The sequence below is a fragment of the Leopardus geoffroyi genome, chromosome C2 (genome assembly GCF_018350155.1).
Source record: "Leopardus geoffroyi isolate Oge1 chromosome C2, O.geoffroyi_Oge1_pat1.0, whole genome shotgun sequence".
NCBI lineage: Eukaryota > Metazoa > Chordata > Mammalia > Carnivora > Felidae > Leopardus > Leopardus geoffroyi.
Genome location: NC_059333.1, coordinates 114871656 through 114898959, shown reverse-complemented (window position 1 = coordinate 114898959; position 27304 = coordinate 114871656). Strand labels below are relative to the sequence as shown.

At 41.5% G+C, this 27304-nt stretch overlaps 1 protein-coding gene across 1 annotated transcript in view; it reads right to left on the bottom strand.

Moving 5' to 3' along the window:
- WWTR1 (WW domain containing transcription regulator 1) overlaps positions 1 to 27304 on the bottom strand; it is a 139087-nt gene that overhangs the window by 43473 nt on the left and 68310 nt on the right. Inside the window, exon 3 of the mRNA XM_045503307.1 lies at positions 11275 to 11411. Within this exon, the coding sequence (XP_045359263.1) occupies positions 11275 to 11411 (137 nt within the window). The remainder of the gene's footprint in view (positions 1 to 11274; positions 11412 to 27304) is intronic.

The window sequence follows — 27304 nt, the reverse complement described above, 5'->3', positions numbered from 1 at the left end:
TTGATACTCTGTTGGTACGGTGTAAATGGGTGTAACCTTTTTGGAGGGAAGTAGAACATCTATTAAAACTTCAATGTACATAATTTTTGATTTAGGAAGCCCACCTCTGCAAAATTATCTTATTCATAAACAGCATAATTATAAAGGAATTATGTTAATTATGTTAAGCACTGAAGCACTGTTTAGTAACAGTGAACAATTAGAAAAGAATCTAAATATCCAGCATAGGGGACTGTTTAAATAAATTATGTACATCAATAGTAGAATATTATATATTCCTGGCAAAGAAGGACTACATCTATACATATGAATTTAGAAAGCTCTCTAGGATACGTTAAGTTTAAAAAAGACATATACACCCAAGCATACATATGTATGTAGAGTATTTGTAGAACACACAGGAGGCTGGTAGCAATGTTTTCGATGAAGAGAGAAGGACTGGGGGTCCTGGTGTGAAGGAGACTTACTTCTCATGAATACTCTTTGGAACTGTTTGAATTTTTCGTGTTACTTTTCTAATTAAAACAGCTAATCAAAAAATACTGTAGAAAAATATTAATTGAAATGGAAAGATGTTCATGATATGTTCAATGAAAACTGGGCTACAAAAAGAATATAAAAGACTTTCCAACCTTTTTTGTTCACACTTATATTGAAAAAAAAAAAAAGAATACTACATGAGAAAACATTGTGTGATTTTGAATGGTCAGATTACAATGTTTTTTTATTCTTTCAGTTTTTGCTGATCAGCTGTTCTACAATGACCAAAGAGTAATTATATAATATGGGGGAAAGAACACTGTTGAATCTTGTTGCCTCAAATATGTTTAGGATCTCATCTTTTCCTGATTTTTTTTTTTTTTTTAAACCAGGGAGAGGGGGGTGATCTTCCTCTCTTCAGCACTTAACGAGAAAAGACCATGAAGGACTTTTGTTTTCTTGGCTTCTTACAGTATTTTGCTGACTTCATCACAGAGAATTATTCGGAGTCAAGCATGGTGGAACAGCTGTCCCTGACCACCAGCAACTGCAAAACACCCAAGGAATAAATTTAGACTTCCAGAAAGGAAGAAGAAATCAATCTTCCAGTTGATGTGGGGTGGGGGAGGTGATGATCACACACAGGCAGGGACATCACCAGGCACCCCAAAGAGGAGATCAAAGAATGCCCAAATGTCACTCAGCACTTATTAATTTGGAACAAGTGGCCAAAGGACGAACCATCCCGGAATCCCTTCGCCTCAAACTTTAACTGGGTGAAATTCCCCACAACAAGGAAGCTCCTGAGGGCAAAAGACTGGAAGCCAGCCAGCAGATACTACAAAAACTGTCAAAATTATTTTTTAAACTCTCAACAAAGACCCACAGCTTGGTGAAAAAATTAGACTCATTAAAAATAAGTAAATAATGGAGGTAGGACACACAAAGAAGAGACTTTAAAAAAGTTTTCCCTGGCCTTTACCCCCTTCCTAAGAGGTTCTACGTTCCTTTGGGGTAGGAAGTGCCTGCCTCTCTGGAATTTTTCAGGAGTTTAGCCCTACAGAGGTCTGATTTTCTGGTCAACTCTCAGCAAGCAAAGTTTGAGGGGAGCTTACACACTTACTGAGTGAATTTAGACAATACAGTTCAATAAACTGGATCCCAAAGTACAATGTATTCCCTTGTTTTTAAAGTTTACTTGGTGTGATTGGGGTCAAAACTCTCTGGAAAGTGGCTTCAGCATTCCCGTATCCAATGCTCATGTATATACTGACACCAACAAGTGCCAAAATGACAGATGCCAATGCCATAATAAATGTCTATTTTGGACAACGAACCCAGTCAAAAAGTTGGTGAGCATATTCAGCATTTGTTTCAGATAACTCAAGGTAAAGAATGGATCATTGGAGTGGGTTTCTGCCATTTATTATTATGGCATTCTCCGATCACTATGCTAAAACACACAATTCTCTTGTAGCTCCCCATACCCTTAACCTGGCTGATGACCAGGTATGCCCCATACCCATACCTGGCTGATGACCAGGGTCATCTGGGCACCTGAAAACAGCACCCATTCCCAGACTCCAATCTACGTCATCTGAAACAGGATTTCCCAGAGGTGGGGGGGTGGGGGGGGAGGGAGGGGGCAGGCATTATTCCAGCAGCAGCCCATGACTGCTTTTTAAGGAGCAATCAGATGACTGGATTCTGAAGACTCCTGTTTAACAAATGCCCCCAAGGGATCTTCCTAGTGCTAGATCTGGATCCCCACTGGGAGAAACACTGATCTTAGAGACCAGGGAATTACTCGTTTGTTAATGGCAGACTCCGTCAATTGTAGAACCTTAAGGATTCATGGTTTTGTCTGGATTGCACATGGGTCCTAGAGCCTTCTTCCCAAAACCCCATCCTCCTCTCCCTCTATAAAAAAAGCTCAAGGCATCAAATGGTTCTCTCTTTTTTTTTGTTTCCTTTAGGCTATTATAAAGGTAATATAAACACATTACAGAGAAAATAAAGGGAATCACCCCCAATCAAAAAGGCTTACTATAATCACTACTAACATTCAAAAATACAAAATTGATTTACCTAATACATCAACTCTACAAAGTGGTGCACCTGTGAAGCATAATGCACTTGGCTAGGGGCTAGAAATACACAGATGGAGAGCAAAGTCTGTGGGAAAGGAGAAACTAAACAGTCTTTTTTTAAAAAAACAAAATTATAGTTCACAATAAACAATTTTTTCTGCTTTATAAAATTAGAGTAAGATAATAAAGTTCTCCTTGTGCCACAGAATCCTTATAACTATTATTTTAATGGTTACAAATACATTTATTTTTGTATTGCAGGCAATTACTTGGGGGTGGCGCTATTATAAATATCCCTTCTATGTGTACACAATTTTCCAAAGTGTTCATCTAAGCATACTACATAGGAATTTTATCTTAGAGAATATTTTCTTAGGAAAAGTGTAGCATCAAACATTTTTCATGGCTCTTGACACTTCTTATCAAAGAGGAGATTTTCTATCTAAATTTCTAAATTTCACATAATAAAATCTACAAGTGTTTATCACCTAATATTTATTCATCCATGAACAATACAGGTTTGAACTGCATAGGTCCACTTACGTGCTGATTTTTTACAAAAAAGTACTATAAATGTATTTTCTCTTGTGATTTTCCTAACATTTCCTTTTCTCTAGCTTACTTTATTGTAAGAATACAGTATATAATACATATAACATACAAAATATGTGTTAGTTGACTGTTTACATTAGCAGTTAAGGCTTTGGGTCAATAGTAAGCTATTAGTAAAGTTTTGGGGGAACCAAAGTTACATGTGGAATTTGGGTCTCCCACCCCACGTTGTTCAAGGGTCAACTGTACTGATCTAAAAAAGAGATTCATCCATATTAAGATAAATGGAATATATATATGGAAACACATTTACATAAGGAAACACATTTCCTTATACACTATTACATCTCACTTTATTGCATAAGAGGAACTGAATTAGTCACTTTAATAATCTTTTTAAGGGTGCCTGGGTGGCTCAGCTGGTTAAGCATCCAACTTTGGCTCAGGTCATGATCTCGCAGTTTGTGACTTCGAGCCCGCATTGGGCTCTTGCTGACACCTCAGAGCCTGGAGCCTGCTTTGGATTCTGTGTCTCCCTCTCTCTCCCTTCCCCTCCTCCACTCACTCTCTGTCTCCCTCTCTCTGTCTCAAAAATAAACATTTTTTAAAAATTTTTAAAAAAATAGTAATGTTTTAGCCCTCATTTCACATATCTTTAAAAAGCCTAAAAGAAAAAAAAAAAAAAAACAACTGTAATGAATCTCTTTTTGGAAACTCCAAAGAAGAGAAGTCTTCAATAAGGCTGATTAGATAGAGTGAATTTTGACAATTGATGGCTTCCTCCAAATCTAAGACAAAAATAATGATTTCTACGGTATTTAGATATTTAGAAAACCGCTCCTTCTTTTTTCTAATCAAGAAAAAAAGCCTTTTTAACCAGAACCCCTTCCCTTTTTCCCCGTGCCCACCAATCTTCCTTCCCCACCATACGTGCCCACTTTCTATCACCACATTCCTACCAATGCCTTATCACTCTACCCCCTCCCATAAAGTGTGAAGGTTTTTCAGTTTGTCTTTGGGTTTGTGTGTATGTGCTTGTGCACACTGGGCTAATTTATGCTGCAGAGACCACAAAGTTCAAAAAGTAGAGGGAATATCAGAGCTGGAAAAATCACAGTAGCCAGATGTGTCTGCCACAAACTTACCACATAAATTAGACTAGAAAAAAAGAAAAAAAAATTGGAAAAAGAACAAAAAAAAAAAGATAGCCTACATACAAATCTCACTTTGAGCAAACCTTAGGATACCTTTCTATGTGGTTTAAACAACACTAGACTTCAGTGTCCCTTAGCTATTTTATTTGCTGATAAAATGTTTTTAAGTGCTTTTATACACTTCCTAGAGGGAAGAATAAGCCAATTTACCAAACTGAGCACAGACAAGATTTTCCATCTTGTCTTGAAAAGCATGCCCTGCAAAAAAGAAAAACACACACATGTGTTTATAATTTGAAGTACAAATCAAGACAGACCGGGAGGACTTAGACTCTGGCCTGGTGAACAGCACATCTTCAAAGAGAGAGTGAGTGAGTGAGTGAGTGAGTGAGTGAGTGAGTGAGAGAGTGAGTGAGTGAGTGTGTGAGCGTGTGTGTGTGTGTGTGTGTGTGTGTGTGTGTGTGTGTGTGTGCGTGCGTGATTTTAAAAATTCCTATAGCATTAAAAATACCCTCTGGCTGCACTTTACCAAAAGTTTCTGAACCGGCTAGGGCTGGCAGTCTGGTGAAGTTGTTATACAGTCTTTATTTTTCCTGTTCTGTCTGGGAGGATACTGGCACCCCAGGTCGGGGCCTCACTCCAACAAAGAGGTCTGTTAATGTGTGACAGGAGCCCAGCGCACCATGGTTTATGATCGCTAGGATTATCACCAAAAGGGCAAAATTCACTTTCTCTTGGCAGTAATATTTTAAAATACGGGGATATTTTAAGTTGCCTCATGATTCAACTATTTGTGTGCTGAGAAACGGGAAAACCTTGATGCTGGCACCCTTGTCGAGGGGGAAATGTCCTTCGCACGGAACTTGAGTGTGCCTGCTCTTCACAAACTGCCTGTTAACAATATGATGGAGAAAGGGACAGGTCACGAGCACATACGCCTCCTCATGTTCCCCCAACTGCTGTCTGGGGTCAACAAAATTATATTTGCAACATGTGAGCAAAAGTGCCCAAACGATCCAAGTTGTGGGAATCGTGGTTGGGTTTTCCTGAGGGAGGAACAGGACGGCTTTGTAACAATGCACACCACAGCCTCTTCCTCAGAGTGCACACGGGCCAGAAAAGTGAGGTGAAATCAGGCTACCGGCTACCAATAACAGTTACAACAACATACTTCTTTGGGGCCTTTCTGTACGTTAAGTACTGAGGTACTCAAGACGACTTGGACGAGGTAGGGATCACAGTAGCTAGGGATGTCTGCTCTCATTATCACCACTTCACAGATAAGGAAAACTCAGACTCAGAGAGGCTGATAAACGAAGCTAGTAAATGTCTAACCCAAGAGAGACTCAGTTGGGACTCCATGTTCCTCCCATCAACCACTATACAGAAAGGTCTCCTGCCTCCACTCTACCCCTATCACCGCCCTAACACCCTAACCAGATTTCCTTAGCAGGCCCCATTTTCCCCCAAGCCCATTGTCCTATATGTTAGAATAGAAAGGGAGAGTCCTTTTTTTCCTGTTTCATTTTTCCCCCCCTTCCAAAAAATTTAGTAGGTTTTAATAGTGATTAATGAGAAGAACAACCCATTTAAAAGATGCAAGGTCCTGCCTGGTTTGTGTTATGAAAAAAATATATAACCAACTTTCCTATGTATAATCATTTTCTGCCTTCACTGTTACATAAAAGCTATGATTCTAAGCAAGCTGTGGGCCCCCAAACGATATGGCTTCCACCCAGAGGTAATCTCTCCTCTTTACTCTTTGAAGTTCTCCAAGGTCTTCCTTTCTTCTTCCATTCAGTAGGCATCTCTGGGGACTGAGATGCAAAGGTCACCAAGGTGCTCAGACAGAATCAAATAGGACAAAACCTGACAGGAAACCTGATTTGGCAGATACAAAAACAAAAATCTGAGTTAAAAACTAGACCAAGCCAGAGATGGCTATTTGAAATAAAATGCAAAAGAAGAAAAAGAAAAAGAAAAAGAAAAAGAAAAAGAAAAAGAAAAAGAAAAAGAAAAAGAAAAAGAAAAAGAAAAAGAAAAAAAAAATTTGTCTTTTTCATTTCTCTCCTGCAGAGTCAATTTCATTTTACTTAGGCATTTGAAAAGTCAGTGAGTTTAGATACATAACAAATCTGCCATCCTACATAGATGCTTTTTCACTGGATACTGATGCAGCCTGACAAAAGTTTGCTCCATTTTTACAAAGTCACTCAATGCCTTTAAGTGACAGGTTTCTTCTCTACCAATTAAAATATGATTAGACTTGCAAATTACATTTCAGGAATAGATGTACTAAAAAAATAAGATATCCATGGATAAGCTTGGGGGGGGGGGGTGCTAAAATATTTCCACCAGAGGGTGCTATCCTCACTGAAAGTAAGGAACAATGTTCCTAATTTAAAGCACTTTATACTCTAACTCTCCCATAATAAATCTTTTGTTTCTCGTGAGCTTTTATGATGAACAATGAAATTATCTTCAAATCTAACATCCTAAAATTGAATAAAGTAGAAAATAAAAGTTTTCCTTCCACAAAGAATAATGTTAGTAATAAGAATAAAATAATTATAGCTTGTTATGTCCCAGGCACCACATCTAAACACTTTACACATATAAACTCATATAATCTCTTCATACTGTGATGATAATCCTCATTTTACATATAAGCAAACTAAGGCAAAATTAAGTAATTTCATAGGGTCATGAAGCTAGTAATGGGCAGAGCCATGTATCAAATTCTAACAGTCTGATTCCCAAATCCATATACCTAAACTACAGTAAAACAGAATCCCAATAAAAGGAGATTTATTGGGGCGCCTGGGTGGCTTGGTCGGTTAAGCGTCCGACTTCAGCTCAGGTCATGATCTCACAGTCCGAGGGTTCGAGCCCCGCGTCGGGCTCTGTGCTGACAGCTCACAGCCTGGAGCCTATTTCTGATTCTGTGTCTCCCTCTCTCTCTGCCCCTCCCCTGTTCATGCTCTGTCTCTCTCTGTCTCAAAAATAAATAAACGTTAAAAAAAAAAATTAAAAAAAAAAAAAGAGAGATTTATTTCTGAATGTATTAAGCAATATCAAAGATTATATCACAGTACTAGAAATGCGTAAAATTATCTTATAAAAGGTACTAATTTTATCATCTCATAATAATATTAACTATATTTTGACATTTTCATACATACATAAATACCTCCCTATAAAGGAGAGACACCAATTAAGTTCACTTAGCTGTTAGTTACATTATATTGAAAAGACCAAAATTCTAGATTCAAAAAGTAGAAGGATTTGCTCTTTATATTTTTTTTTTTTTTTTTTTTTAAATTTTTTTTTTTCAACGTTTATTTATTTTTGGGACAGAGAGAGACAGAGCATGAACGGGGGAGGGGCAGAGAGAGAGGGAGACACAGAATCGGAAACAGGCTCCAGGCTCTGAGCCATCAGCCCAGAGCCCGACGCGGGGCTCGAACTCACGGGCCGCGAGATCGTGACCTGGCTGAAGTCGGACGCTTAACCGACTGCGCCACCCAGGCGCCCACTCTTTATATTTTTTAAACACTGATAATAAAGAGTTCTATGAACTACAGATAGAGCTATAGCTTGAAATAACATATTCTGAGTAAATCGCTTATTATTAAGACCATATTATGACTCTGTAAATTATCCCCAGTCTTTGGTGCTCACTTGGCATTCCCTGTTATATTTCTTTTTTTTTTTTTTAACATTTATTTATTTTTGAGAGACAGAGAGAGACAGAGAGTGAGCAAGGGAGGGGCAGAGAGAGAGAGAGACACAGAATCCGAAGCAGGCTCCAGGCTCCGAGCTGTCAGCACAGAGCCCGACAAGGGGCTCGAACCCACGAGCTGTAAGATCATGACCTGAGCCGAAGTCGGACGCTCAACCGACTGAACCACCCAGGCGCCCCCCTGTTATATTTCTATCCTTAGGACGTGTCTGTGATTCGGTGTGGGCTAGCAACACACTGTGTAATGGACAAATATTTAAATATTATTAGGAAAAAAACCCAGAATGTGTGTCTTGAGAAATTTACTGCTTCGATTTATTAGAAACCTGGAAACTAAGGTATTTTAACTCAGGAATAGGTAAACATGTTTCCCACATTCAGATTACAATTTGTTTAGATATACTTTACTAACCAATTGTGCTTCTGTGAGGAAAGGGGTGGCTCAGGTGCACAGGTTGACCCACATGTGCCTTCATTGTTAAAAAGTTTCAAGCATTCAAGTTCCTTTTAATTAGTCCACTTTCTACGTGTTGCACAATTTTTTAAAATGAAGACCACATACACAGGGATATTCATTCCAGTATTGTGCAACACACAATAGTGACAACCTAAATATCCCTCAGATGGGGGTGCCAGGTGTATCAATATGTGGGACTACTAGGAAATCTTTTAAAAGAAGGCAACTCTGTATGTACAGATATAGAAGCAGAAAAGGCAAGGTGAAGAACAGTAGGTATAATACACTAGCATTCGTGTGAAGAAACACATACCCATGACTGGAAGCACTAGAAGACTCCAGGACTAAGGAATGGGGATTCAGGGGGCATCGGAGTGACTCAGTCAGTTAAACATCTGGCTCTGGATTTCGGATCAGGTCATGATCTCATGGTTCATGAGTTCAAGCCCCGCATCGGGCTTTGTGGTGACAGTGCAGGGTCTGCTTTGGATTCTCTCTCTCCCACCGTCTCTCTGCCCCTCCCCTGCTCACGCACGTGCACTCTCTCTCAAAATAAATAAACTTAAAAAAAAAAAAAAAAAAGGAATGGGGACCTGAGAAAAGTTTACTTTGTGAACAGTGCTTTGAAAAAGTGTTTGAATTTTTTTAACCAAGTCCGTGAAAGATTTTTTCCAATTATAATACATTACAAAATTAAAGTTAATACTTTAATAATCAGTCTTTAGAATTTTTCATGAAAGCTAGATGGTTAAAAGAAAGACTGAAACTAGTCTAATGCTACCTAATTTGTGGTTTCTTTACTATACTTGCAACTGCTTTCTATTTGAGCTCTTATATATTGGGGACAAATGACTCATGGGAAGTTTTGGTTTACCACTGTTGGTAGAAGCATTTGTACCATTTTCCTTGATCTGCCCTTTAGATACGGGACACAACAGAAGTTATTCCAAGTCATTTGCTTTTTGGATAGATTTTACATCTGCAAGCTTTAAAATGGTAGATCCAGACTTCCTGGCAGAACAGACAATATATTTACTTGAAGCTAACTCGGGTTTACTTGAGTTCATACCCACTTTGGCTAAGTCACAGTATGAAGGAAGGTGTCTGGGAATAATGCTCCCTTTTTTATCCTGTTCATTCCTAAAAAATCCAACAAGAGACTCTTTTCACGCTAAAATTAACTATTCTGTGTACAAAGCAGTATCTGGATATCTGATCTTAAATGGAAAAGTTATCTGAAAATGGCATCATCTTTTATAAGACTTTAAAAGTATCCTCTTATTTTTAGCCTTTGGAAGCAGGGAAAATGCCTACCACAGAAGCTAATTAGTTATGTTGCTGCTGTGTATTCATTCACATCTGATTATCTCTAGTGGGAAGAATATTAGTTCTAAGGTAAAGGCAATTAGCAGAAAATAATCTTTTCTCAATTCTAAAATCATACTTTTAAAAGCATTTTTTTTTAAAAGAGAGAGAGAGCTCTCACACAAGCAGGGAAGGGACAGAGAGAGAGAGAAAGAGAGACTTTTTTTAATGTTTATTTATTTATTTTGAGAGAGAGAGGGAATCTTTTTTTTTTTTTTTTTTTTTTTTTAAGTTTATTTTTGAGAGAGAGAGAGAGAGCAGGGGCAGGGAAAAGAGAGAGGGAGACACAGAATCTGAAGCAGGCTCCAGGCTCCAAGCTGTCAGCACAGAGCCTGACGTGGGGCTCAAACCCACAAACTGCGAGATCATGACCTGAGCCAAAGTCGGACGTTCAACTGACCTGAGCCACCCAGGTGCCCAGAGAGAGAAGCTTTTTTAATGCATTATTATTTTGTTTAATGTTTATTTTATTTTTGAGAGGGAGGGGAGGGGCAGGGAAGGGGGACAGTGGATCCAAAGCAGGCTCTGTGCTAGCAGCAGAGAGCCCAATGCAGGGCTCGAACCCACGAACTGTGAGATCATGACTTGGGCTGAAGTCAGATGCTTAACTGAGCCACCCAGGTGCCAAGAGAGACAGACAGAGAGAGAGAAAGAGAGAAAGGGAATGAATCTTAAGCAGGCTCCACGCTCAGCACAGGGCCCAATGCACAACCCTGGGATCAAGACTCGAGCTGAAATCAAAGAGTCAGACACTCAAGTGAGCCACCCAGGTGCCACTACATTTAAGCATTCTAAATGAAGTCAAGGGTGAGCTGCATTGTCCTGGGGCAGGTGTCTTGAGGAGCCACCTGCAAATCACATAAAGGCTAAATGGACTCTAAAGTCAGAGCAGCCTCAGTTGAAACTCCAGACCCTGCCATCCATGAGCTGTATGACCTTGGGAAAGTTTCCTTATCCATAAAATGGGAATGTCACCACTCCTTGTAGGGTTGTTGTGAGTTTAATGTGATAAGGCATGAAAGCACCAAGCCTGATGTCAATCACACGTTATGCAAAATAATTATAATAAAAGAAGGAAGGAAAGGGATTGGAGGCCAGAATTGTACCTTTGGCAGTCTTCAGGGACCAAATTCACAGAATGGGGGTATGTACCCGACTTGGATGAATGAGAGGAGGCCTAAGTAATTTTTCAAAAAACTCCAGTAAAGACAATTGAAAGAGATGCCGTAACCTTAGCATAAACCTAGGTAGCAAGAGTGCAAGGTGGTAGAAAAGGGGCCAGGAAGGAAGGCAAAGGTGGTGGCAGTGTAATGCACCCAAGAGCTATCTGGGGTGCATGAGGAGGCACTGAGACAACCAGAGCTGCTTCTGAGCTCCAGAGCCCCTTGGTTAAACACTTGTTCATTCACCTCCAGGTGAAAGCTTTCGGCTTACCGAGATTTGGCTGAGACACGGCCATGGACCTCTGGGGTGCTGGGGTGGGAGTGGCAGCAGGGTGGAGGTTCATCGGATTCAGGGACTGATTCATCGCCTTCCTAGGGTCTTGCCACGTGGTGATTTTTTCTATGTGACTAAAAGAAGGAAAACAATGATCTTTTTAATTGTCAGCACGATCATCATTATCACCATCACCAACAACAGCACAAGAGTTAAATGACGCCGGATCTTCTTCCCTTAGGATCTGCTTACAGATGGCTGACACATTGTGTTTGTTTTCATCCAAGGTCACGCGTGCCCACATACCCCTCCATCCAAGGGCCCCATTGGGGATCTTGCAGGGAACTCTCTGAATACGAGCCCATGACTTAGCTGTCCTAGCTGCCCCTACATGCAAAAACCCTCGTAAAGGCTTTCTGCCTCACCAGTGTATCCTGTCCCAGCCAAGGATCCTTCGGTCCTCAGCTCCTCAGGTGCTTCCCCGCCATTCAATCACAGGGATGCCATGGTGTGAATTCCTCTCCCAAAGCAAGACCGGGCCCTCCCGCCCCGCCAAGCCTCCCACGCTCCCCGGCTCATGTAATTGACATAATGAGGACACCTCTGTCAGTACCAGCCAAAGACAGAACTCTTGAAACCAACCTCGTAAATATGACACTACTGAGCTCTTATTAAGAGCAAGGAAGGCACTGTGAGGTCCAAGCAGGTGATACATAAAACCCCCAAGAAGCTTATGTCCTACTAAGCAAGGTTAACAACTGTTTAGCTGGAGGACGGGGTAGCAGGAATTAAGTGTAGGAAGACCGGCAAGTGCCAGATTATGGAGAAGCCCAAATGTCAAAGCATGAAGGTTTCTGAGGGCAAAGACATGATTAGACTTTTGGTCATACACAACTTCCAGTATTTATATTGTGACTTAATCTCAGAGAAACTGGTACAACATAAGCTGCTGCCTAGAGTTTCCATATGTTCTTAGAAAGAGGGACAAGACCTCCAGCTTTGTTTGCCTCCTCCCAAACCACAACGTAAGTCATTCTTGGTAACTTATGTACCCTACCGCACACCATCACCATCATCTCTTTTTTTTCCCTGAAGTTTATTTTGAGAGAGAGAGAGAGAGAGAGAGAGAGAGAGAGGGCATGCACACATAAGCAGGGGAGGAGAGGAGGGAGAGAGAGAATCCCAAGCAGGCTCCACATTGTCAGTGCAGAGCCTGATGCGGGACTCAAACTCACGGAATCGTAAGTAACCTAAGCCAAAATCAAGAGTCAGATGCTGAACCAACTAAGCCACCCTGGTGCCCCCAAAAACTTTTTTGAGATTTCATTATATTTTTCTTTTAAAGATGAGCATATTCATCTCGCGCTGTAACTTTGTTTTACGAATTGTATCAGAGTGCTTTTTATATATTGATCAAAGACCACAAAATCTGACCGCAAAAACCAAACGTCAGCCTTTTGTTCTATGCCTTGAACTAGGTTTACCTCTCCCAAACTATTTGTCTAGGCCAACCCCCACACACTAGGGACCTTCCCAGATCCACCTGAAAAGAAGCATGATTGTCCTTTCATTAAACACACCTTAATTTTGAATGACAATGGCCTCCTTTGAATCATTAGCAACGCAAACCACTATTACTATCATTCAATTTAATCCCAAATCACTGTAATTCCTGGCCCTGGAGTTTTATTTGTCTCTTCTCTGGCATGTTTCCTCACATCTGAATGCTGCTAAATGAATGCTGCTAAAATTCCTCTTCAGACTTCTTTATCCTAGACAGCAAGTTATTGCCATGGGGAACTCATCCACTGCCTGAGTGAAAGCTTGGATGTTTTCCCAAGAAGGCCTTTAAATGAGTGTGATTTAAAAAAAAAAAAATAAGGGGCGCCTGGGTGGCGCAGTCGGTTAAGCGTCCGACTTCAGCCAGGTCACGATCTCGCGGTCCGTGAGTTCGAGCCCCGCGTCGGGCTCTGGGCTGATGGCTCAGAGCCTGGAGCCTGTTTCCGATTCTGTGTCTCCCTCTCTCTCTGCCCCTCCCCCGTTCATGCTCTGTCTCTCTCTGTCCCAAAAATAAATAAACGTTGAAAAAAAAAATTAAAAAATAATAAAAATAAAAATAAAAAAAAATAAAAGTCAGGCTTGATATAAAGGAAGCAAAATTAAGTTTAACTGTTGAGTTTCCATACTGTAAAAGCCATCGACAGTTTTCAAAAATATAATAAAAAATGTGGGGCGCCTGGGTGGCTCAGTCGGTTGAGCATCCGACTTCAGCCCAGGTCATGATCTCGCGGTCCGTGAGTTTGAGCCCCATGACAGGCTCTGTGCTGACAGCTCGGAGCCCGGAGTCTGTTTCAGATTCTGTGTCTCCCTCTCTCCGACCCTCCCCTGTTTATGCTCTGTCTCTCTCTGTCTCAAAAATAAATAAACATTAAAAAAAAAAATTTTTTTAATGAACTAGGAGGAATAAAAATTTTAAAACCAAGACTGTCTTGTTAAGAAGAACACAAGTGGGGGGGGGGGGGGGGGTAGGACCTAAATAAAGAAATGAGAATCACTTACTCCAGCGCAAAAAGACGATAAAGGAAAGAAACAATGGTCTCATTTATACCTTCAGTTTAAGAATTGTAATTCTGTGAAAGCTTTCATAAAATCCTTTTGTCAACTTTTGGTCAAGTGGAAACTCATAACCAGCCTCAGGGGATTTGTCATAGTCGTTTCAGAGTGAGGAACCAATTGATGAGGATGTCAGAGTTGAGTAAACTCCCTTTAGCCAAGTAATTAGAGCGAAAAAAACCCTTTGACTAACCATCCCTTCAGGACCCACACTATTAAAACATGTTTTCCAAGGTAGGTATGCCCTGCATACTTTCCACAATAGCACCAGAAGGAAAGGAATTCTTCTCTCTCTCATGAGCCCTTCTCAGACCCCCTGAGACCATGGGTCCTGGTGCTGTGCAGCATGAGCACGGCCACGGTGAGACAGAGTGACACAGTGGAAGACACTTAAGGACACTGCTGGGGATAGTGGTAGGAATGACACAGGAGCCGTAACGATGTCTTCCCAAAGGCTGGTCCCCACTCTCCTTTCCCATCCTGAACCAGTGGGCTGTGGCCCCCAAAACTGGGGAGAGCAGAAAGGCCCACAGCTAAGTGGTAAAAACGAGCCCAGCTTGCCGAAGGACTGCCACCACAACAGGCTGGCCTCCACCGCCTGGGACAGAGTGCTGGGGCTTTCTGGGAGGGCACTCTGGCCCCATCCCAGAGAGGTCTGACGCCAACGAGGCACAACTCAAACGTGGCTTCAAGTCCGAGCACTCCCCCAGGGCCGTGGGAGCCTCCTCAGCCCACCCTTCCAACCCCATACCCAGCCAACGCTTTTAAAGGAATTTTGTTCCCAGCAGATTTGTTAATTAAAAGTGTCACTCACAGTATTCCCCAAAGACTAGAGTACAAGAGGGAGTCTTTCTTAAGTGAGCAGTTCTCATTGCTCAGAAACCACTCTGAGAAGAAAGCCACTCGAATTCCCAGCCTCTGCAGACCCACCAGTCGACCCGACGTCAGCTTTGCTTTAAGGCTCGGCTTCTATGAAGTCCAGGGTGGCTCCCAGTCTGAATGCCAAAAGCAAGAGCATTGCTCACAAGAACTTAATACATTGCTGATGATTTGATTTGAAAGCTAAATTCTGCTATTGTTCAAAACGTTTAGCTCCTGTCACCCCGTTCCCGAACGCAGGCTAAGCCACTGGCTCTTTCACACTGCTGTCTCATCTCCGCTCCCTCTGAGTTACTGACTCATTTCCTTTCTCGAATTTCTCAGTGTAACCTTACTGTCTGCCAGGGCCCACAGTTTAGGATTAATCCCGACTTCCCTGCTACTCCCACCTCTTTCCTGATTTCATTCCTCCCTTGCTGCCCAGTCCTATTCAACCAAATGTCTCTGCTGTTTTTATAAGCCCAATTTCTCCTGCAAATTTACATATATATTCAATCTGCTTATATATGTGTGTCCAATGAATACATATTCCGTACAGTTCTCATATTTTAAAAAATGGAACAAAAAAGGAAAAAAGGTATCAAACTATTTACGGGTATACATACAAGTTATAGGCCCACGGGTGCTTTTTTTCCTTACCAAACTCTCCTGTACTTTCCAGGTTTTTAACAGTGGCCATGCATTGTTTTCGTAAGCAGCAAAAACAAAAATAACCATGAAGGCACAACATGACAAAAAGGAAAATGACGCATGGGCATGCAGGTCACAGAGTACTAAAATGTTATTAAAGATAAACTGTAGATTTGGCTCGTAATTGTTGGGTGGCCAAAGGAAGAATGAGGGAAATGGAATTAATCACCTGGCCCCATGTTGTTTATCAAGAAAAAAAATGCCAGTTCCTAAGGATAAGACCATAAGGTCTTTTTCCTGGGGAGAAAAAAAAAAAAAAAAAAAAAAAACAAAACCCTGTAATTCACAAAAGACCCTGGCCCCCCAGGGGCGGGGCTATAACAAAGATAAGAGGAGTGGCCTTCACTTCCCAGACAGTCTTTCACAGTCGCGGGAAGAACAAACCAACTTCTCACCTCCAACCACATCAGGAGTCTCTCCTTAGAGGAGCATCCAGGTCTAAAAAGAGCTTCGGTGTTGGGGACTGCAGCTTGTGTTCAGGGGCAAGAAGGTCAGCGCTTCTCTGAGAAGACGTTTGGCTGGAAACAGTAGTTTATGGAAAGCTATGTTTTGTGAAATAATTTTTCCTTCTTGAATTAATATGTTGCTCAACAGAGATGCAAGTTCAGAAAGCCATTTTATTTATTACGGAAATTCTGTGTTTGAGGTTGAAATGTCACTGAAATGAGCAGAAGAGGCAGCTTCACCTCCCAATGTCCCTCCACTCACCGCCTGGTCCCTCCCATCGGCCTGCAGGGGATCTTTAACTTAGCTCCTATTTCCTCCTTCCAGGCTCCTGCATGACCTTTCACCTTGATGAGCACAAGGGCCTCCAGGCTTCCCTTCCTCGTCTTTCTGGTTTTCCTCTGCCCTTCATCCCTTCCCCCACCCTCTCAATCAGATAATCCACTCTCCATCCCACCTCTAGACGCCTATCTCCAGGACAGCTGGGATCCAAGTCACTTCTTAGTCTCACTGCCTGTGAAATAAAAGTACTACTCGTGTAGGCATCTTCCAGAAAGAAGACCTACTGGTGCGACACTGTTCTGGAAAGATCAAAGTCTTGGTATCACACATATCTGAGTTTGTTGGGTTTTTTTTTAATATTTATTTTGGGGGGAGACTTGGGGCGGAGGGGGATGGAGGGGAGGAGGGACAGAGGATCCGAAGGCGGTCTGCCCTGATAGAAGAGAGCCAGATGCGGGACTCAATCCATAAACCGCAAGATCATGACCTGAGGCGAAATCAGATGCTCAACCGAATGAACCCCCCAGGCGCCCTTCACATATCTGAGTTTTAAGGCTACTCTGATCTGTGTGACCTAGTTGGACAAGCTACTTCACTCATCCTGGTCTCAGCACCCAGATCCAGGAGACGGAAGTAAAAGAAGTTAACAAACACACCGGTTCCTTGTTGCAGGGTGAAATAGGTCTGTCCAGGGAAACTAATGACAGCCAAAGTCACCTGCAGATTCCACGGCCAGTTCACTGGGCTTTCCAAGCTCACCTCCTTAGCAGTGAATGCACGGAAGGTAGTAGCTCTGGCCTCAAGCCCAAAGCTCACAACATAGGTCCAAGTTTACTCAACAAGCTTAGATTGTACACCTATTGTGCACTAACTATGCACTAGGAAGGTATAAAAATAAAAGGCATTTTGTAAATATAAAACCCTGACTAGCAGCAGAACCATTAAAGGCAATGATAAAATCTTATCTGTAAAAATAGAACCCACCGGCTTCTTACAGCCCAGGACAAGGCCTGGTGCTTTTAGATGAATTTATCCTCCAGTCCATGACCTATTACATTAACTTTATGGAAGGAAGCCACACAACAAAGACTTTCTGAAATAGAGAAGGTCTATGTAATACATTTTGTATTGCTGGAAGCATACAAAGATATAAAAATAGAAAGGATCCTGAGTGCTTGATTTTGAAAGAATTTAGAGTCCTTCGCAACATAAGCCGCTTGCCTATTTCTATGGGCAAAGTTTTCATCTTTAAATCTAAGTGCTTTGCCTTTTTACTCCCCCTCCTCTCCACCGTCAAGGCTTTAATATGTTAGAGTTTCACATTAGTGTCACACGTTACTCAGGGCTCCCTGCAATCAACAGACCTGTTAGGACAGGACTTAGAAGTAGCCTCCAACCTGCCTCTTCTTTTCCACCACAAACTAGCTAGGCAGTTAAAGAGAACCACACCAATGAAATGCGAATTTAAAGGCAGCCTGGGGTCATAAAACCAAGGCTGACTGGTTCAAAACTCAGTTCACACTCGGTGCCACTTGGATCCAGTCCCCTGACAATCCCAGGCTCTCTTCAACTTCTCTCTTGACTCTCTCTTCTTGGGGGGTGCCAATATTTCTTTTCCAATGGAACATAAGCTCTTTTGATGACAGAAATGACCCTATGGGGCATAGCAAAGTACTCTCTCTGCACATAGTAAGCATCTGCAAAACAATTCCCTTGCAACCCCCATAATATTCACAAGCCCAATTTAGGGCATAAGTAAATTGTCTTATATTTTTAAATCAGACATTATATATATTTTTTTAATTTAAAAGATCAGTTTACCACCCTGTTAACGTTATAGCAAATGTACATACACTGAAGATTAAGTGCTTAAAAAGTGCTAAATGAACTTAACTTGCTTGTTGTGAACCAGTTCAATTAAACCCACCCTTGTTAAAAATGGAAATTGAAACAGATTTGCGTGAGGTTGATAATTTCCCAGACAGAGCCTGCCAAGTAAGTTTGACCCATTGTCAGCAGACAACAAATGCTATGCCAATGCTTAATCCTGTACCAGATGGCAAGACTTGTCCGAGACTCACATTAAAGTTCTGAAATGTTCCCCAGTTAGAATTAAAATACAAATATGCAAAAGCGGTTTACTTTTTTTGTTGTATTTCAGGGATAAATGCTGCCTGCGTTTCAATTACATTAAACATGCTGGCAGTGTGTTCTTATTTAAATTTCCAGACCTAGGAAATGACACATCATATCTTACTCATATCTTGCATTTCTTTGAGTGGCGCCTTTTGTTTTGTTTTGTTTTTTGCCAGTGGTACTTAGTTCTTCCAACTGACATCAGAGGTGGGTCTTAACCACAAGAACAAAGACAGCTGGCATACACACACCCTAATTCTCCCAGGCCCAGACGTACACTCTCCCCAGTACTTCCTCTGCTGTCCCCTAAAACCAGAACATAGAGGAAACTGATCACAATATGAACCCCAAAGCTGGGGGGAGCCTCATAGCAGGGGTAGCCCCACAGCAAGGGGAGCTCCCATAGTTGTGCTCACAGCCCACGTCTAAATCGGCAACCCAACCTGATTAATAGCCATTCAGTAAACTGTTCCCATCTGCTTAACCCTATCAGTCCAGCTGGATAATGGAGAGTAGGCTTTTGAACTACAATACATGGACAATCAGAAATAAAGCGTTGGCTCTTTACCTGGTTGAATAGATGTTTTACCTTATTTCCAAAGCCATCAACCTCCTTCCCACATTTTCATCCTTCCTATTGTCACCCTAACCGATGATTCTTTGTCCCAAAGCAGCTTTCACAACACTATACTTGGCTACCATTCTTTTTCTGTTCTGCCCATTCTTTTTCTGAATCCTAAGCGGTACCCTCTCGCTAGTCTGATGCATTACATTAGAATAAAAGATACAAAGAGGTGAAAGTCAGGCTGCAAAGGTACATGGCTGACACATCCATTAGCAAAGCATTCGTACCATTCACAGATTAAATCCCAAAGCCATGAAAACTGCCTCATGTCATACAATAAAAGTGACTGTTCACATAATAGAAGTGTGCTTAATGAGAAAGCTCATCCTTCTTTGAAACCACAAGGAATTTATACTTGAAAGGTTCTGGTCAGATTTTCACTTAGGCAGCTCATCAAACATAGCTGTATAGTCTATGACAAAGGAATGATAATTCATACATAAATGGGGGATTTTTTAGGATCCTCTAATAAAAGATGATACAAGACCAGCAGCATTATTTTGGTGCCTGTTTCCGGTCTCTACCATTCGCTTGCCAAACATTTCAGAGTCCCCTGGAATTCTGAATGAATGGCAGCGATTGTATTTTTAACTACCAGGCTCTAATCCTCGACTTCCATCACAGCCATGCCAAGAAGCCTCCCCTTGTTTAAATTAGCAGCAGTAGTAGCCGCAGCAGCGTGGAAGGTCTCCTGGCACTTCCGCCACAGCCAGCTGTGGTGATCTATCTACTCAAATCCTTTTCCCCGAGCACCACAGACTTTTCCGCAGACTCATTCCCGAACCTGCTCCGTCAGGGCAGAGGCTGAGTCAAGGCCAGCTGCTGCCAGCCCCGAGGCACAGTGTGAGCCCACCCGAGGCTGTAATACCCGTGGTTCCTACAGGGCTCTACTCACCCAGTGTGTTGTTGCTGGGGTGGGAAAGGAGGGGACACTGTGAATGTGGAGAAAACCACTTAGGGAAGCCAGTGACTCACCAACACAACCCCAAGGTGTGATTCACTGACCACCTCACTTCAGACGGTGAGCCATTGTGTTAGAGGCACCCGACATCGCCACTGAGGTCCCCAACATGACCCAACATGGGCAGACCTAACTCCCCCCCCTGCAAACTGAGCCAAACTCTTGCTTAGCCTTATTTTCCCTATTCCCTAAAAAAGCAGAAGGAACAGAAGGACTGGGTTTTTGTTTGTTTGTTTGCTGTAGGCCAAGAGCGCTACTAAAGAACTTTTGGCTGTAATGCAATTTTATTATTAATACTTAGCATTTTTTCCTCTTCTCATGCAGGATCAATAGTGCTATGAAGAGATTTATAAATCACATTAAATTTCTTCCGTTGAAACCAAACAACAACGTAAGAGTTCATTTCACTGTTTTATTATTTCCAGATATCAAGTATAAAATATGTACTTGTACATATTTTCCCACTTTCTCCTTCTTCACAAACAAAAACACGGGATGGGAATGAGGAGAAGTGGAGAAAAGATGAGGTTCTTTATGAATGGTGAATTCTAGAATTATCAACAGGCCGTGAGGAATGCATTCACCCATTTATCCGTTTGACGATCATTTACAAAGGGGCTGTATCTTCCATGAGGACTCAGTCCCAAAATCAGTTTTGGGAAATGTGGGGTGTAGTGAAAATTACAACTGCAAATGCTTTAAGGGCCTATAACGTACAGTCTACTAGGCGTTCTGTACGTTAGACTGTCGATCAGTAAGCCCAATGCAGCCAGTCCCTTCTAGTGTTAAGACAGATTAGTTACTGTTTCTACCGCCAAGCTCCAGATGAAGTGATGCTGTCCCCAAATACTTATGCTGGGATGTGCTAGGTGTGTAGTGTTGAATTCATGCCACCTGAACAGGCATACAGTCCTAAGTACCTGTGTTGTCTTTTGCTCCAAGAAGGACATATCAGAAGATGACCCAGAGTGAGCCTTCGGAGCTGGCAATCAAAATGGCGGGGAGGTAGCGGCAAAGAAATAATGAATGGCGTGGAGGCTAACAGAGCACAAGTCTTATTTTTGTTGTAATTCTAAATGGTCCAGAGCCCGACACTCTAGCTTGGTAGCTATGTGTTAGGTCTGCTCCCCCTTATCAACTGTGTCTGACATCTGGGAAGCAGCTTTTACCCTCACGATCATTTTTTAAAAGAAGTTTGTTTTTAAGCCACGGAACTACTTTAAATTCTAAAATACTTTTGAAAATTGTTTTTCCAGGCTCTCCGTGCCCAACACGTTTCAACGTGTTGTTTTTCCAGTTGTTCTTCCGGTGTGTCTTCTTCAATGACACACAGCTTACCCGCTCTGAACCCTCTCCGAACATAAACCAGCCCAACTAAACTCAGGATATGCCCTCCTTTCTCTGCCTTCCAATGGGGCCAACTGAATTAAATGTCACTTGCCCCAAAGAAGAGGGCAAAGCCTCCCTAAAAACCAAAAATTCTTCTGGATTCTTCTGGCTTCACTTCCATTCATGTGAAGAGATTCCATTCCTTTTCATTGGCTTTGTTTTCCCCAATTATGAGAAGAGGACGAGCCACACGGGGCTCTGGTCACCGGAGCCACTTTCTGCACATGGTTGAAAGACATGACCCAGCTGGCACTAGCAATGAGACTGACAAGAACCCCAACGCTCGTCTGGAGAATGACTGCAGGTGTTTTTCAGAGCCAGCGTCCCATTTTGCAAGAAATGATCTGGGCGATCGAAGACAAAAACGGAGGCATTAGGGAGCCTGGGTGGCTCCGTCGGTTGAGCGTCCGACTTCAGCTCAGGTCATGATCTCATGGTTTGTGAGTCTGAGCCCTGTGCCGGGCTCTGTGGTGACAGCTCGGAGCCTGGAGCCTGCTTCAGATTCTGTGTCTCCCTCTCTCTCTACCCCTCCCCCACTCATGCTCTGTCTCTCTCTGTAAAAAATAAATAAACGTTAAAAAAAAAAAACTAAAAAAAAAAACTGAGGCATTAACAGGGATTGAGTGAAACACTGGAGGCGGGGAGGGGAGAGGACTACTGGGGACCTAGATAATCACCAGGCAACACTGCTTATGTTTCGTGTTTTAAACCCAGCCCACATATCTTTTTACATGTATTTTTTGGCATCTTTGGTTGAAAATATCACCCAAGTGAGCAAGGGTGTTCCCCCGGTATGTTTTTGAACTTTGCCTCTGCTATGAACCAGTTAAGAGAACACTGTAACTTCACCTAGCATGTCCAGGCCTCAGTGTCCTCCACTGTAAAATGGGCATAAAAACATCCTTTTCATGAGGTTGTTTTGAGTATATCACCAAATAACAAAAGCAAAGCACCTGCACAGTGCCAGACATACATGTGACATTGTGAATATTAATTCCTCCCTTATCCCTGTGTAAATCTATCCCAATGGTTTAAAGGGATCTGAGGAATTCAAATTCAAACCCAGCAAACACACGATGGTACAATGAACCCAAGGAAATGACGGCAGTAATGGTGGGTATCAATCCACTGCAAAAACTGCAGATATACTTGATTTCCCACAGAGTCGGCTTAGTAACAACTAATTTAGAGAAGAAACATTCTCAAACCACAAATGAACTAGGTGACCACCAGCCCCTCAGGTGGTTCCTGCACCTCCTTTTGTTTTGCCTTGGGTTTTTTTGTCTGTCTGTTTTGCATGTAATAATATCAACTCTCAGATCCTGGGTAAGAAAAGGCCGAAGCTGCTTTGTGTTCTTGTCAGGGAGGAGCTTCTGGTGGTGAGGAACATCCCCTGTCAGCATGCGACCTTCTGCCCACGGGGAAAGTAGAAAGGGATTTTAGTTTGAAGGTAAGATTGAACACTAGGAAAAGAGTATCTAATGGCTTTCCATTTTTCCTAACAGATTTCTGTTAGGAATGCTCAGGAAATTTTAGAATAATTTAGTTTTGCAATCATTTACAAGGTGACAATTGTTCACCCCCACAGTGCAGCCTAAAATGTAGGTACAGACCAGTTACAGAAATGCAGGAAGACCTGAAGCTTTTGAAAGTCCACAAATAGAAAAACAAATTTAGGCTAAAAAGTACTAAAGTTTTATACAAAAAAACATATTTGTACAAACTCCAAATAGAGTTAACTTAGTGCCTACAGATGCAGGTTTAATAATTTAAAAAAATACACTATTGCTTTAATCTTTACTTAACAAAGGACAGAAATATGTATCTGTTCCCATTTTTTATGATTTATTTCCCCATCCAAACCCCATTCTTTGCTAAAGTAGCCGGCATTAATTCTCACATAAAATAAATATCTATTTATGTGTGTGCAGTCTTTAATTTGGATATGATCTTAAACTTACAGGAAACATGCAAGAATGTGTTAGGTATTTCCACCTACTGATTCACCAACTGTCATTTTTTGTTGAAAGTTCTGACTGGAAAGTAGCACTAGAATAATCAACTGTTTTTATACGATCCCGAAGTGACAGTAATACTTTGGCAGATCATTTTTCAAACTCTGAAGTGAATTTTATTCTGTAACGTATGCAAGATAAATAAAGACAGAAAAAAGGCTAAGATAGCCAATCTGAATAACCAAGTCAAGAAACAAAGTAACACCAGACTTAATAACATCTGAACAAAAGCATTAAAAATTTGGCAATAATGGTGACCCTTAATATCCTTTCATTGGAGGAGAAAATAGACCCCATGTGAGAGGAGAAAACCACAGGCAGAGGATTCCTTTATTTTCGGAGCTGCTGATGGCCACACCACAGTATAGTACAGTAGAGATAGAGATCAAACATTTATGTTTAAACACTGACTTGGGAAGAGCAGCTAGCTTTTCCACTGTGCTTTTTACTTAAATTGGCCAGGAGAGTTTTCAAACCAGGAGAGAGCCAGTTTATTAAGTCAACCAACAAGTAAGTTTTCTTAGAAGTTGAGAAAATACATGTGAAAAACATTTAAATTCTCAGGCAAATGTCCTTCCAATATTTGGAATAGATGTTCTACTTATACAGATAGAAGTTTTGAAGAAAAAATCATAAATATATCAAAAATCCGCATATCACCCTCTGCAGAATGTGTGATTTAAACAAAAGAAAAAATACAGCTTCAGGAAAATATCTTTTTTTTTTTTTTAGCGTTTATTTTAGAGAGAGAGACAGAGAGAGAGAGTGAGTGGGGGAGGGGCAGAGAGAGAGGGCATGCAGAATCTGAAGCAGGCTCCAGGCTATCAGCACAGAGCCCCATGCGGGGCTCGAACTCATGGACTGCGAGATCATGACCTGAGCCAAAGCTGGCTCCTCAATTGATGGAGCCAACCAGGCGCCCCAGGAAAATATCTTTTAAAATACCCATAAAATGTTCACAAAAGAACCACAACCTCACTAAAGGTCACCCGTGCACATCACTGGACTTAAACTGGTACCATCTTTCTGGAAGGCAGTTTGTCAGCACTTAACAAAATCCTGGGAAGAGCTTTGATCCAGCAACTCCACTTCCACAAGGCACACGCCAAGGAAACAATGTGATAGATGTGGCAGAGATGGCTGGCTGCTTCTGAATATCTGCTTCCCCCCTCTTCTTGGTGATAGGTATGGCCATGAGACTAAGTTCTAGACAATAAACAGAAGTACTATGTGGGATTCCGGGGAAGTTTTTTAAATGGAAGAGATACAGACTTTTCTGCTTTACACCTCGTTCTTTGCTTCAGCCTGGAATGTGAACATGATGGCTAGAGCTGTAGCAGCCCTCTTGAATCATGTGAATGAAAAAGCCACTGAGTAAGAACAAAAAAGTAGAAAAATGATAAATGCATGTGCACCATCAAATCAGCACTTGACTGACTTCCTTCAGGTTTCTTTAATGTTAGGGATAAATAAGCAATCTCATTTCGTGTCCCTGTTAATCACAAACATAACTCCAAATCAATACAAAAAGTATGCAAAATGTATGAGTAGAGATGTCCAATTGTAGTTGTTTATATCTTAAATGTGTTGAGTGGTTGAATAAATTATGGTTCAGTCAGATAATAGGAGACTGAACAGACATTACAAAATGACATAGATCTATCTGTATTTGTTTAAATGGAAAGATGTTCACATATCTTAGCAATATATTGCTAAGTGAACATAATCCCATTTCAGTTAAAATATATACATATGAACGAGGGGAAAGTAGGCTTTATTCATATCTTTAGATTTCTCTGTATTTTCAAAACGTTTTATACAATAAGCATCATTTTTTTCAATCAGAAGAAAAGAGATTGAGAAAAGCTATCCTCCTCCCCCACCCTGCCCAAATGAACTCACCTCCTACTTAAAAGAGTAATGTTGCATTCCACATTTGAACCTATAACTGCTAATTACAGCTTCAGAGAATAATTCCACAGCTAGAGCACAGGGTGGAAACTCTTGTCAGTCCCTTAACTGTGAGTTGGAAAAGGCGCCATCATAATGCTCCCGTGAGTGCTTAGCCTAAGGGAGCTCTGAACCAGGGACGGGCACGAAAGGCGGGGAAAGCGGTTGAAGGAAAGGATAAAGAGGATCAACGGACATTCTATAATTAAGCAATATTTTAGGGCTGCCTCTGGCAGGTGTTCGAGTGAGGGGGAGAAGTTGAACGAGGTGACAACAGACAGGAGCAGCTCTTTCCATGGGCAGATCAAGCAGGGCCTATCATCCTGAACACTGTCTACACTTCACAGGACAATCTGAGGCATCTTATATCCAGCACCTGTCAGTTTTGGAGACTCCCGGCTGCGGTGGTGTTATTGCTGTCATCTACCTAATCCAGAGGAGAGAGGCATTTATTGTACCTAGAAAGGTTAGGATGAAACGATCTTTGGTTGTTCTTACGAAAGAGAATGCATAACCCATGAAACTGTTTTCTTCTTGTCGCTCCTGAATTTTTTTCTTTTAAAGGAAGAAACCTACCCTTGCAGCTGTATTTTTCATCTTTAAGCCCCATGTTAATTATACACTCGCTCCAAATAATGGTTTAAATTTAGTTTGATGACCAACCACAAGCCTCTTTCTCATCCCATTGCAAGGTACTTCCTGCCTTCAGACCGTTTACGCAATTGCCATTGACTTGGAGAGGAACTCCACAAGGAATGAAGCAGGATACAGATCACAGTATTGTCAGAGGAAATGGAATTTTCTTTACAGGATGCATTTAGATTTTTCCTTTCCATGAGCCTTTTTAAAGTGGTGTTGAAGTTGATGGACACTTTAAATATGCTTTCAACTTCTCAGTAGTTCCCCTTATGGACGAGTGTAGAAGGTCTGACAACACAGCAGGTAGTTCAAAAACTACTTATGGAATAAATGACTTAAAAAAAGAAAGTAATGAAGGAATATATTTAATGGGTTTCCTTTAGCAAATCGTTTTACTTCTCAGTGTCTGTATCAAATGAATCTTAGGCATATCTTACATATCTTTATCTACAAAATACTCAAAAAGCTCATCCAGGGGGTGCCTGGTTGGCACAGTCAGTTGAGTGTCCTGGCTCTTGATTTCAGCTCGGGTCAGGATCCCAGGGTTGTGGGATCGAGCCCCGTGCCAGGATAATTTGTTCTTTACTTGCTCCCAGAAGGACAGAGAATGCTGCAACATCTTCTAGAAAAGATGGTCCTAAAGGACCCCACCTCTGGCATACAGAAGACACTCAAAAAATGTGTGTGGAATGAATGAACAAACTGGTATTAATATCCATTAATAATGATAGTCATAATAATTCATATTAGTCATACATCCTAATGTTCACAACAATGATGGTAATAATAATGTCTGAGAGTAAAACTGACATTTATATAGCATTTACTATCTTGAAAAATTGTCTTAATTTCATCCTCCCATAACAGATCTATTAATCTCCATTTTTAAGATCCAGAAACTGAGTTGGGAGAAGTTAAATGATTTAACAGATTCCTCAAGGTTCTATAAGGCACATCAGAGAGTCCAATCTTATTCTCATAGTTGGGTCTGGGGCTTCTTCCACAACATGCCCTGTGAACCCCAAAAGGCTGACGTGAATAACTCAGACCATTAAGAAACAAGGAAAAGAGAGTAAGGACAGTCAGTGCTGCTGCGAGCCTGACTCTGTCCTGGAACAACATCTCTTGTAGACTCAGTCCTTCAGAGGAAAAGGCCCCACAAGATAGATTCATCCCCCTCTTGCTTCAAGAACGCACGACCATCCTCATCCCTCCTGCAGCCCTTAAGTCACGTACTGTCATGTGAAAACTTGCCTGCAAAGTTGACCTTTTAACTGCCTGCTTTTAATCAGGCCCATCCTGTCAAGAAAAGGGACTCTCGTAACAGTAAAACAAATTAGCTTTATGTGATCCTGTAGTTGATGCTAGGGAGAAAGGCAAGGAAGAAATACAAATACTACTTCA